Source organism: Leuciscus leuciscus (genome assembly GCF_965113295.1).
Source record: "Leuciscus leuciscus genome assembly, chromosome: 21".
In the NCBI taxonomy this organism is placed as follows: Eukaryota; Metazoa; Chordata; class Actinopteri; order Cypriniformes; family Leuciscidae; genus Leuciscus; species Leuciscus leuciscus.
The window spans coordinates 37,750,706-37,763,205 of record NC_138745.1 but is presented as its reverse complement, the minus strand read 5'-3'; the positions used below and the strand labels follow the sequence as shown (position 1 = coordinate 37,763,205).

The following is a 12,500-nucleotide window of genomic DNA, read 5'->3' as shown; positions in this document are numbered from 1 at the left end:
TGTTCTTTTAAAAACACATATTGAATAATAATATCGAATAATATTATATTCTGAGAACTTCCTGATCCCAGAGCTAAGCATGCTATATAAAATATCAATAAACATTACAGATTATGGAAAGTAATGTGTTTTTTTACTTTTGTACTTTTTGTGTGGGTAGACTATAAAGTGAATTCACTATCCATTGTAATAAGGAGTGTAATACTAGCAAATTGCCATTATGAAATAAGTTATATTAGGGTAAAAGACATATCTCAAATATTTAAAATGTTTTATTAACTTATTAGAGGACAATAAGATGATACTTGAGAACAAACAACATCACCAATTAAACAGATCTGTCAGCTGTCTATTAAGTGTCCTTAAAACAAAATTATTTTATGCACAAAATCAGATCACTTCTGCAATACAATGCAAACAAATGTATTGTCAATGTAATATTAGAGTATTATCTTAATAAGAGTTCACTACTTCAGTTATCTTACCACAAAGAGCATATGAGCTGTGAATTTGCTCTAACTCCGCTGCGATGGTATCGTACGTGTGTTTCCCACGAAATCGTCTGCAGGCGATTGCAGCTTTTTTGCGATGCAGAGTGGCAGGATCTATCCAGTGTAGCCTACTGTAATTCCCAGAAAACATTTATTCTGAGCAGTCCATAGATCTGCAGTGGTTGAAAAACATATTCCAAATCGGCAAAAGTTTTCTTTAGTTCGGTCTCCATTTATTTCCATATATGCATTGTCCAAAAAGCTTGCAAAGGTTTTACGATCGGGCAGCACGGCTCCCGGCCTTTTCCCTGTCACAGAGATTTTGCTGATGATATTTCTAAATGTGGGCGCCTCCACAGTGGACAGCGGCTGCATCTCCTCAACAATAAAAGCAGCAACCAATTTGTTGAGTTCAGTGGAACTAATTGTTTTAGCTGGTGATGATGAACTGAAATCAAGCTTTTGTTGTTTAGCTTGAGACGGGGTGCAGGTATCATTCGGCGCTCTCTTCCAACTCTGCAGTGCTGTGTTTTGCGTGCAGATGTTTTTTTAAATTTGATGTGGTGTTTTTTGCAGTTGACAAGGGCTTTTCACCAACACACAGTTTACACTTAAAGATTATTCCCTTCTCCTTTTCTTCGACGATTTCAAAATAATGAGCATACTTCCATCGCAGTAATGTAATCTGGCCTGCCATCTCCGTTTCTGACTAGCGTTTGTTCCAGCAGGGCGCACACGTGTTCTACGTGACTACGTTCATTTTAATTCAGTACTTAATTTTTTTTATGCAAATGAATTAAACTGAAAGTAACTCGCATTACTTTTTTTAAAAAGTAACTCAAATATTAATGTGTAAATTTATAAAGTAATGCATTACTTTACTCGTTACTCCAGAAAAGTAATATTATTACGTAACGCACGTTACTAGTAACGCGTTACCCCCAACACTGGCTCTTTGATACCAATCTTTCATTTGAAAGTCACGTGTCTAGTATCTGTAAAACCGCATTTTTCCATCTTACAAATATATCTAAATTACGCCATATGCTCTCATTGACAAATGAGGAACAATTAGTTCATGCGTTCATGACCTCAAGGCTAGATTATTGTAATGCTCTACTGGGTGGTTGCCCTGCACGCTTAATAAACAAACTACAGCTGGTCCAAAACGCAGCAGCTCGAGTTCTTACCAGAACCAGGAAGTATGACCATATTAGCCCGGTTCTGTCAACACTGCACTGGCTCCCTATTAAACATTGTATACATTTTTAAATATTGCTGATTACTTACAAAGCACTAAATGGTTTAGCTCCGCAGTGCTTGAGCGAGCTCTTAACGCATTATAGTCCTTCACGTCTATTGCGATCTCAAAATTCCGGCCAGTTGAGAATACCTAGAATATCTAAATCGACTGCTGGCGGTAGATCCTTCTCCTATTTAGCACCAAAACTCTGGAACAGTCTTCCTACCATTGTCCGGGAAGCAGACACACTCTGTCAGTTCAGAGCTAGACTAATGACACATCTCTTTGACCTAGCATTCACATAACACATTATAGACTTCTATAATTCAATGTTAGGCTGCATAGATCAGGTCAGCCGGAACCGGGAACACTTCCCATAAATCCTGATGTACTCGTAACATCATAAGAAGAATGGCGTTTACACTAATATTAGTTTCTCTGTTTATCCCGAGGTTTACCGCAGTCCGCCGGATCCAGGCCGATGAAGGACCTGCGCACACACTCACACACACTCACACACACTCACACACACACACACTCACACACACCAGATCTGATGAAGGACTTGCGCACACTCACACGCACACACTCACACACACACACACACACACACACACTCACTCCAGATCTGATGAAGGACCTGCCCCTGGACGCGACGACAGCACAGTCCTGAAGTGTCACTAGTCTCTCCCCTGTGAAGGCCTCCTTCCCCTCCCTTTACCTCTGTTTTGATAAAGCGTTGTCAGGATAATTCCGGTTGGCGTGGCTACGCGGAAGTGATACAAATTCTGTATTATACATTTTTAAGGCCAGACAAATAGTTTATTGAGGGTTGGTTTGTAGGGAAGGACTACACGCTGCGCACATTCAAACGCACACACCTATAGACTGAACACGTGAAGCGCATGTGCGTCTGCGTTTCGCGGGTTTGCGTTTTTGAGGTTTGCGCAGAGATACCGGATACTCGTTTACACCTTCGAACCTCCTTCCGGAAGTGTGTTCTGGAGACACCGGCGGCCGGAGCGCGTGAAGGGTTTCCTGTGAGAGCGGTGTGTGTTAGTGGACCCTGAGTTAATAACTAATCATCTTTACAACGGAAGTGAATCAATCAAAACTAACTTTATCTGGACAATAACTTTATTCTAGAGCTGCTGTAAAGCCTAAACACTATATGTAATCTCCTATTATCACTGTAAAGCTGCTGTGAAACATCTGTACTGGTAAAGCGCTGTATAAATGAAGGTGACTTGACTTGACTTGACACCTGCACACACACACACACACACACACACACACACACACACACACACACACACACCTGCGCGCGCGCACACACACACACACACACACACACACACAAACACACACACCTGCGCGCGCGCACACACACACTTGCACGCACACACACACACACACACGCAAAACATGTTACTTATTTTTTTGTAAAAAAAATCTTGCTTTGCTGAAGAAGAGTGTTGGTTCAGCAAATGTCACGTGCAACTGCATTTATTAGGCTATTATTATTATTATTATTATTATTATGAAGCGAATTCAGTGGATTTTTCCATAAAACGTGTTTATGGAGGAAAGTGAATAAATCTTGTGTGTGTTCCTCATGTCAGTCACTGAAACACGGGGAATGTTGGGAATGTGTATTTTTATTCATGTTGTAACATTTAAAGAGGACTTGCAGATTTGAGGATTTCCAGAATACTGAAATTAAATTGTTACTAATTGTATTTGTCAGTGTAAATTTTGCTCTAGTCAATATTTTATTGTCTGAAAACGTCAGAAATGATTTTCTGAGTTTTTATATGGTCATAAATAAATGTGTGTGTGTGTGTGTGTGTGTGTGTGTGTGTGTGATTAGATTAAGTAATAAAAAGCGCTTCTGTTGTAATTATTAAATCATTTATTTTTGTCGTGAATCAGCGTCATTATTTAACATTAATCATCAGAGTTTTTATGACGCCGCGGGTTTAGAGGTTTTACACTGACATCACCGCGGAAATTATATATTTTAACCTTAAAAAATGCTAAAATATCATAAATAATTTCAGTCGTTCTCTCTTCGAAATAAAGATTCAACAGCGATGAACAGAAGATCATAAAATTTAATTTTCTTCTTAGTGTGAATGAATATTTTAATAACCTAAAGAATATAATTTCCTTTATTAAGAACCTTCTGTGGAACGGACAGATTAAAGGCTCTTCATGGATCGATGCCGATAAAGAAGATTCTCGCAGATTATGATCTGATGAAGGGTTTGACAACAATAGTTTATTATATTACAACAGCGCGTGAAATAAATCCACTGAATCAATCCTTCTATTTCAGTGTTATATATTTAGCCTATTTATGTTCATATTTATTTGGCATTAATGACATGCATTATTCAAAATATTCTCCAGCTAAAAGAAAAAATCGTATATAAATGGAAATCTTATAACGACCCAACAAAAGTCTATTCCCTTCATCATATACAATAATATCACGAATCTGCCGCTAAAGCAATATTGTGTCAGGACTGGAGAGTATGAAGTGTTTTCCTAACAATCGTCGTCGTCATCATCATCATCTTCCAAATGTATTAATATTTTCATTCAGTAAAAGCGCGGGTTTGATAATCATCAGCGAAACACAGACAGTGAAGTTTAAGTGTTGTAAAACATTTTAATATTTTCCCACACAAATACATTTTGTTTCGCGGAGTTTATTGTTGAATCTTTTTCATTTTCTATTTTGATGTTTCTATAAATTTCAGTTTTATGATACAGAGAGTCACTGATATAGGCCGATCTGAGTGTTTCTTTATTTGTTTCTCAAAACCTTTTGAATGTTTAAATTGTGTCATAAATATGTGCTTTAATTCTTCAGAAAATCAATGTGTGTGTGTTATGATGACGACAGAATCTGGATGTTAAATATAAATTAAGTGACTGATAATACTAATAACTAATTACATTAAGAACATGAAAAATGAACTATTTCTTAATGAAAAGAATAAAGCAACGCATTTATTTGATTTATTTGATCACAATTCTCTATAATGTTGAAAAATCATCTTATATAATTCAAACGTTCGGATATAACGTTCAAAAATACCATTCCTCATTTTGTAGCTACTTTAAATGTATTACATATCGAGTTTGGCCTTGATCAACTCTTGAAAGAAAAAAAATTAAGAGAAATTAAAATAAAATGATTGATATACAGCTCCGATTCAACAAGCGGAAATACGCAACATCTCGCGGGATTTCGTTGTCTCGTGTTTCTGCCGTGTTCCCGTTCATGCCCGGAGTTCTTCCTTGTAACCAATCATCACTAGAGAACATTAGAGGGAGTTTTGAAACGGACCAATGAGTGCCGAGCGCTGTTGTGAACGCATCCAATCACTGTAGAGCTTCGACGAGCGGCAGAATAGCAGCAGATCAGAGCCTCGCGGTGAGTTTTAACGAACCTTCTGCTTATTATAATACACATAACCGATAATAAACACATCGACTCTGTTTCGGAGAGATTTACTCGAGTTTGAGCTCTGAATAAACTCTGCAGTTACAGTGTTTATCAGCTGCGCAGTGCCTCAACACATGCAGTCGAAGTCTGACGGATTTTAGAGTACTTCCAGTGTAATTTAAACTTACTTGAGTTTATTTATTGTTACTTTCGGTTTCAGATTGAGTTTTATTCCTGTGTAAAGTGAATCGGAGCAGAAACAAGGATGCTAACAATGCTGGGAGGTTTACTGGGTGGTTGCTAGGGTGTAACTGGGTGGTTGCTAAGCTGTTGCTAGGTGGCTTCCGACTGGGGTTTTTTGGGCAGTTTTATAACGTTAAGTGGTAAATCTGATGACTAGTAAAGTTACAGCTCACACAGAGGATCCGAGGAATCAGTGGGAGTGCTTGTACTAGCGATGAGGGTCTTAAAGTCCCCCTGTGTCAATCATTTTATCCCTTAAAACTCATCTTTGGTCACCAAAATTTATATATTCAAAGTTTAGTTTGTGACGTCAGAAACACCAGCGATTTCAGACCGTGTTTTTGAGACTGTCTGTGTTTCACTGCAGTTTTGTCGACTTATGAATTTACACATGGTTTGTCTTAAAGCATATTAAAAACACCACATAGACGCATAAACAACATTAAAAGCTGGATCTTCACCAGAGGGGGACTTTAATACAGTGCAGTAACTAATGCTCCAGTAATGAATGTGTTCAGATGACCGGAGCCAACGAGTTCAAGCTGACCCAGGGCCCGGACGACAGCATCTCCGCTGTGAAGTTCAGCCCGGCCTCGCCTCAGTTCCTGCTGGTGTCGTCCTGGGACTGTTCGGTCCGGCTCTACGACGTCAGCGCCAACAGCATGAGGATGAAGTACCAGCATCTGGCGCCCGTGCTAGACTGCGCTTTCTACGTGAGTGAAACGCTGGAGAATCATGTCTGCGTTCGTCTGCGCGCTTTAACTCTGTCTGCGCTCATCTGCACTGTAACTCTCTGTCTGCGCTGTAACTGTCTGTCTGCGCTGTAACTCTGTCTGCGCTCGTCTGCACTGTAACTCTGTCTATGCTGTAACTCTCTGTCTGCGCTGTAACTCTGTCTGCGCTCGTCTGCACTGTAACTCTGTCTGTGCTCGTCTGCACTGTAACTCTGTCTATGCTGTAACTCTCTGTCTGCGCTGTAACTGTCTGTCTGCGCTGTAACTCTGTCTGCGCTCGTCTGCACTGTAACTCTGTCTGTGCTCGTCTGCACTGTAACTCTGTCTATGCTGTAACTCTGTCTGCTGCTGTAACTCTGTCTGTGCTCACCTACACTGTAACTCTGTCTGCGCTCGTCTGCGCTGTAACTCTGTCTGTGCTGTAACTGTCTGTCTGCGCTGTAACTCTGTCTGCGCTCGTCTGCACTGTAACTCTGTCTGCGCTGTAACTGTCTGTCTGCGCTGTAACTCTGTCTGCGCTCGTCTGCACTGTAACTCTGTCTGTGCTCGTCTGCACTGTAACTCTGTCTATGCTGTAACTCTCTGTCTGCGCTGTAACTGTCTGTCTGCGCTGTAACTCTGTCTGCGCTCGTCTGCACTGTAACTCTGTCTGTGCTCGTCTGCACTGTAACTCTGTCTATGCTGTAACTCTGTCTGCTGCTGTAACTCTGTCTGTGCTCACCTACACTGTAACTCTGTCTGCGCTCGTCTGCGCTGTAACTCTGTCTGTGCTCACCTACACTGTAACTCTGTCTGCGCTGTAACTGTCTGTGCTCGTCTGCACTGTAACTCTGTCTATGCTGTAACTGTCTGTCTGCGCTGTAACTCTGTCTGCGCTGTAACTCTGTGCTGTAACACTCTGTCTGCGCTGTAACTCTGTGCTGTAACACTCTGTCTGCGCTCGTCTGCGCTGTAACACTCTCTGCACTGTAACTGTCTGCTGCTGTAACTATGTCTGCGCTGTAACACTCTGTCTGTGCTCGTCTGTGCTGTAACACTCTGTCTGCGCTCGTCTGCGCTGTAACACTCTGTCTGTGCTCGTCTGCGCTGTAACACTCTGTCTGCGCTCGTCTGCGCTGTAACACTCTGTCTGCGCTCGTCTGCGCTGTAACACTCTGTCTGCGCTCGCCTGCGCTGTAACACTCTGTCTGTGCTCGTCTGTGCTGTAACACTCTGTCTGCGCTCGTCTGCGCTGTAACACTCTGTCTGCACTGTAACTGTCTGCTGCTGTAACTATGTCTGCGCTGTAACACTCTGTCTGCGCTGTAACTCTGTCTGTGCTCGTCTGCACTGTAACTCTGTCTATGCTGTAACTCTCTGTCTGTGCTGTAACTGTCTGTCTGTGCTCGTCTGCGCTGTAACTCTGTCTGCGCTGGTCTGTGCTGTAACTCTGTCTGCTGCTGTAACTCTTTCTGCGCTGCACTGTAACTCTGTCTGTGCTGTAACACTCTGTCTGCGCTGTAACTGTCTGTGCTGTAACACTCTGTCTGCGCTGTAACACTCTGTCTGCGCTGTAACACTCTGTCTGCGCTGCTGTTTCAGGATCCGACACACGCGTGGAGCGGTGGGCTGGACAACCAGCTGAAGACTCACGATCTCAACACAGATCAGGGTGAGTTCAACACTTGTGCTGAAAATCCTCATCTGGAGTATTAATGACTAGTGTTGCACGGTGTACCGATACTTCAAAAGTATCGCGATACTCGGAAATTAAAAACGTCACGATACCTAAATTTTTCAGTATCGATACTTTAAAAAAAAAAAAAAAAACGCCTCCCTATGGACGTCTGTGTTTTTTTCCTGACGCACGCAGCAAAGAACCTGCCGCTGTCAGTGTCATGTGACAAAACACTACAGCGAGATGGCTGCATGTGCGAGCACAAGTGGTCCACGACTCGTAGAAAAAGATGACGCGAGGAGTGACATATGGAAGTACGTTGCCTACCTTGCTCTGTTGCACGGTGCACCGATACTTCAAAAGTAAATCGGAAATTAAAAACGTCACGATTCCTTAATTTATTAGTATCGATACTTCTAAGAATGACTGCGTTCCAGATTTGTAAGGCCGGCGAGTCGACACACTGGCTGCGTGTCGTGTCCGTTTTTATTTCGGCTCCCATGTTAACTGCCTGCGTGACACACGCGTCTGGGCGCAGCTCGAGACGCGCGGAAAACGCGTGCATGCTACAAATAGAACCGACGCCTATTTTTCACGCGACACGCAAGCGTGTTGGAAGCGTTTCCAGGCAAAATAGAATAGGAAAAGATGTTTCTATGTCATTTTGACACGAATACATATTAATAAATGACATTTTGATGTTTGAACGTTTTGACATAAATACAATAAATGTCATTTAAAAAAAATATTATCGATTTTCAAATATTGCACCTCTCAAATACAGAACGAATTATTCTGTAGCCTATTTTGCCGTCAACACTGCCGATGTTGTCTTTGCTGCTATATATTTATGTTTAACATGAAGTATAGGCCTTCCACACATCTCTCTCTCCCCACGTCAAATATATCACCAATGAGGCTTATCATATGTTACCAATATTAAACATTGTTTAATATAATCACTGTTCATATTTTTATTCAAAGTTCAGAATCAAGATAAAGCTTTATGTTTCTTATGAAGAATGAGATAATGCTGCTAAATTTATATTTTTTTTTACCTTGAATGTCATTGCTCTAATTTATTTTTTATATTTTTATATTTCATATTTTGTTCAAATGTTTAATATATCTGCTGTTCATATGTTAATTTATTAGTGTGTTATATGATTAGAATGTTGTCCCGGTTTTAAAATAAAGCACAGCAATGATATTTGAGAGTGTTTCTCCCTTTTCAGGAAAAGTATCGAAAAAGTATCGAAATCGCAATACTTGACTTGGTATCGGTATCGAAACAATAATTTTGGTATCGTGACAACACTATTAATGACTGAGAACAGGGGATTTGTACACATGACACACGCTAATGAACACGTGACACGGCACACACTCAGGAGCGCGTAAAGATCAGATCCTAATGCCTTGTGTGTAACGCTCCTCAGACACGATCGTGGGGACTCACGACGCTCCGATCCGCTGTGTGGAATACTGTCCCGAGGTGAACGTCATGGTCACGGGGAGCTGGGATATGTCTGTGCGACTCTGGGACCCCCGAACACCCTGCAACGCCGGCACCTTCACGCAGCCGGAGAAGGTAGTGTGTGTGTGTGTGTGTGTGTGTGTGAGACGGGAAGCTGGGATATGTCTGAGACTATGGGACTCCCAAGCACCCTGCAACACTGGCACCTTCACGCAGCCGGAGAAGGTAGTGAGGAGACGTGTGTGTGTGAGAGAGAGAGAGTGCTAGCGTCTGACACACGTACGTGTGTGTGTGTGTCCTCAGGTCTACACGCTCTCGGTGGCGGGGGACCGGCTGATCGTGGGCACTGCAGGGAGGCGTGTGCTCGTGTGGGATCTGAGGAACATGGGATACGTGCAGCAGAGACGCGAGTCCAGCCTGAAGTACCAGACGCGCTGCATACGAGCCTTTCCCAACAAACAGGTGAAGAACTATAACCATAACCATAATCAGAACTATACGCTTATATCCAGCTATCATCAGCCGAGTCTAAATGTGACACTTCAAACTGTTTGATTCAATTCTCATCAGATTTTATTCTTCAATTCAGTTCAGAACACTTTATTTGTCCCCTGGGGTGATTAACGAGGCCGTTGAGTCACGGAAACAGTATAAAAGCATCATACATTAAATAAATAACACAATGTACACAGAATACATATTAATTATAATCTGCTACAAGCGGATACCTAAAAAAACAAGTCCATACCATGTATAAGAATGAATAAATATGCAAATATGTATATAACTGTGCAATTAAAAATGACTCTTATTGCACGGAAATACACTGTCAAACAAAAGATTTTTCAAAGTGTAAATTTAACTGATTATTGGAAACATTTTACAAGAAAATACTATTTCAGTTTTCTACTTTTAATTCAATGTTTTTTTCACATTTACTACATGCCGTTTCTTTAATAAAAATAATTTAAGCAATTACTGAGTAATTTTTCAGTGTAGTGAGAAATCTCATCAAGGCAGCGGTTAGTGCTCTCGTGATGTTTAAGGGTACGGTTAACGCTCTCGCCGTGTTTAAGGGTACAGTTAACGCTCTCGCCATGTTTAGGGGTACGGTTAACTCTCTCGCCGTGTTTAAGGGTACGGTTAACGCTCTCGCCGCGTTTAGGGTACGGTTAACTCTCTCGCCGCGGTTAGGGGTACGGTTAACGCTCTCGCCGCGGTTAGGGGTACGGTTAACGCTCTCGCCGCGTTTAGGGGTACGGTTAACGCTCTCGCCGCGTTTAGGGGTACGGTTAACGCTCTCGCCTTGTTTAGGGGTACGGTTAAGGCTCTCGCCGCGTTTAGGGGTACGGTTAACGCTCTCGCCGCGTTTAGGGGTACGGTTAACGCTCTCACTGTGTTTAGGGGTACGGTTAACACTCTCGCTGTGTTTAGGGGTATGTGCTGAGCTCCATCGAGGGCCGAGTGGCCGTGGAGTATCTGGATCCCAGTCTAGAGGTGCAGAAGAAGAAATACGCCTTCAAGTGCCACAGACTGAAGGAGAACGGCATCGAGCAGGTGTTCCCGGTCAACGCAATCTCCTTCCACAGCGTGCACAACACGTTTGCTACCGGTACTGACCACACACACACACTCCATCTCACACACACACTCTTCATCTCCTTCCACAGCATGCACAACACGTTTGCTACCGGTACTGACCCCACACATACACACACACACTCCATCTCCTTCCACAGAGTGCACAACACGTTTGCTACCAGTACTGACCACACACTCACTCACACGCTCACTAAATGTGTGTGTGTGTTTACAGGCGGTTCCGACGGCTTCGTGAACATCTGGGACCCGTTCAACAAGAAGCGCTTGTGTCAGTTCCACCGCTACCCGACTAGCATCGCTTCTCTGGCGTTCAGTGTGGACGGCTCTCTGCTAGCCATCGCGTCCTCATACATGCAGGAGCAGGGAGACGTGTCCCACCCCGCCGACGCCGTGTTCATACGCCAGGTCACCGACGCCGAGACCAAGCCCAAGTGAGTCTGACCTCTGACCTGCTGAAACACTCATCATGTGTTCATAAAGTGAGTCTGACCTCTGACCTGCTGAAACGCTCATCATGTGTTTATAAAGCCCGGGACACACCAAGCCCACGGTGAGAGAGAGAGCTCTGCTTAATGAAAACTTCATCACGTTGTCGTCCTGCTGCGTAACGGTTAGATTGATAATCCCAGTTGTTTTGCTCAGTTATAATCATAATGATTATTGTGAAACATTGAGAAATGTATTTCATCAGAATTAAGGTCAATCATTTTTTTTTTTAACTACATTTAGTCAACCATATTGCATGTTTATTTAGTCACTGTCATCGTTTAATGATGTTGGTGTCGTCTCGTCTTCGTCATGGAGAACAAGAGGCATCAAACGAACATTGTTTGTCACAGATTTCGTTAACAAACTGAACACTCCTCTCTGTGTAGCTTCTCAGTGTTAGCTTCTCAGTGTTAGCTTCTCAGTGTTAGCTTCCCAGTGTTAGCTTCCCAGTGTTAGCTTCCCAGTGTTAGCTTCCCAGTGTTAGCTTCCCTGTGTTAGCTTCCCTGTGTTAGCTTCCCTGTGTTAGCTTCCCTGTGTTAGCTTCTCTGTGGCAGAACCGCGCTGCGCTCACTCAGTTGGGTAGTAAGACTAACACACAAAGAGGACAGTCGTGCTTTTGCTCTGCAACATTTTTTCATATCACATCCACATCGCAGCCTTTTGCGATTAGCTAAGATTAGCTTAAGCGATTAATCGTTTAGCCCTACTGTTCAGCTCAGTGAACGAGAATAATAGCGAAATTATTCATTATTATGAATTCATCATTATCATGCTAATTATTAAGAACCCACCCTAATGTTTCGTCATCTTCCTTAGCGAATATTTCAATATTAGCATGAGCAGAGTGCAATAAAGAAAGTGTGTTTAGCAGGATTGATATTCGAAACGGTAAGCACACACTGCTTTGTCTACGGTGTGTGTTTCTGCAGCGTCGGTTTCCCTTTCTGAATGACGAATATAGACGCTGCAGAAATAGACATTTGTGTCCTTCACACGCAGAGCGCTCATGCTAGCTGTAGTGTTCATTCTGTCAGCTACTTGTACTCTTAGTCTCAGTGCTGTGTCAAATGTGCTTTTTAGTTTTGATCATATTTAGTCAACTTGCCC

General features: G+C 42.5%; 2 protein-coding genes across 3 annotated transcripts in view; both read left to right on the top strand.

Moving 5' to 3' along the window:
* hmx3b (H6 family homeobox 3b) overlaps positions 1–12,500 on the top strand; it is a 73,075-nt gene that overhangs the window by 4,206 nt on the left and 56,369 nt on the right. Inside the window, exon 2 of the mRNA XM_082151352.1 lies at positions 1–1,794. This exon is cut by the window's left edge and continues 1,197 nt beyond it. The gene's annotated coding sequence lies outside the window, so the exon portion shown is untranslated. The remainder of the gene's footprint in view (positions 1,795–12,500) is intronic.
* The window catches only part of bub3 (BUB3 mitotic checkpoint protein), a 14,862-nt gene continuing 7,423 nt past the window's right edge, over positions 5,062–12,500 (top strand). Inside the window, exons 1-7 of one of the 2 annotated variants that reach the window (XM_082151343.1) lie at positions 5,062–5,179; positions 5,953–6,147; positions 7,750–7,819; positions 9,265–9,416; positions 9,606–9,764; positions 10,737–10,914; positions 11,119–11,335. In XM_082151343.1, coding sequence (XP_082007469.1) covers positions 5,953–6,147; positions 7,750–7,819; positions 9,265–9,416; positions 9,606–9,764; positions 10,737–10,914; positions 11,119–11,335 — 971 coding nt within the window. In that variant the 5' untranslated portion in view covers positions 5,062–5,179. Of the gene's footprint in view, positions 5,180–5,952; positions 6,148–7,749; positions 7,820–9,264; positions 9,417–9,605; positions 9,765–10,736; positions 10,915–11,118; positions 11,384–12,500 lie in introns of both variants that reach the window. The other variant, XM_082151344.1, reaches the window with a different exon arrangement.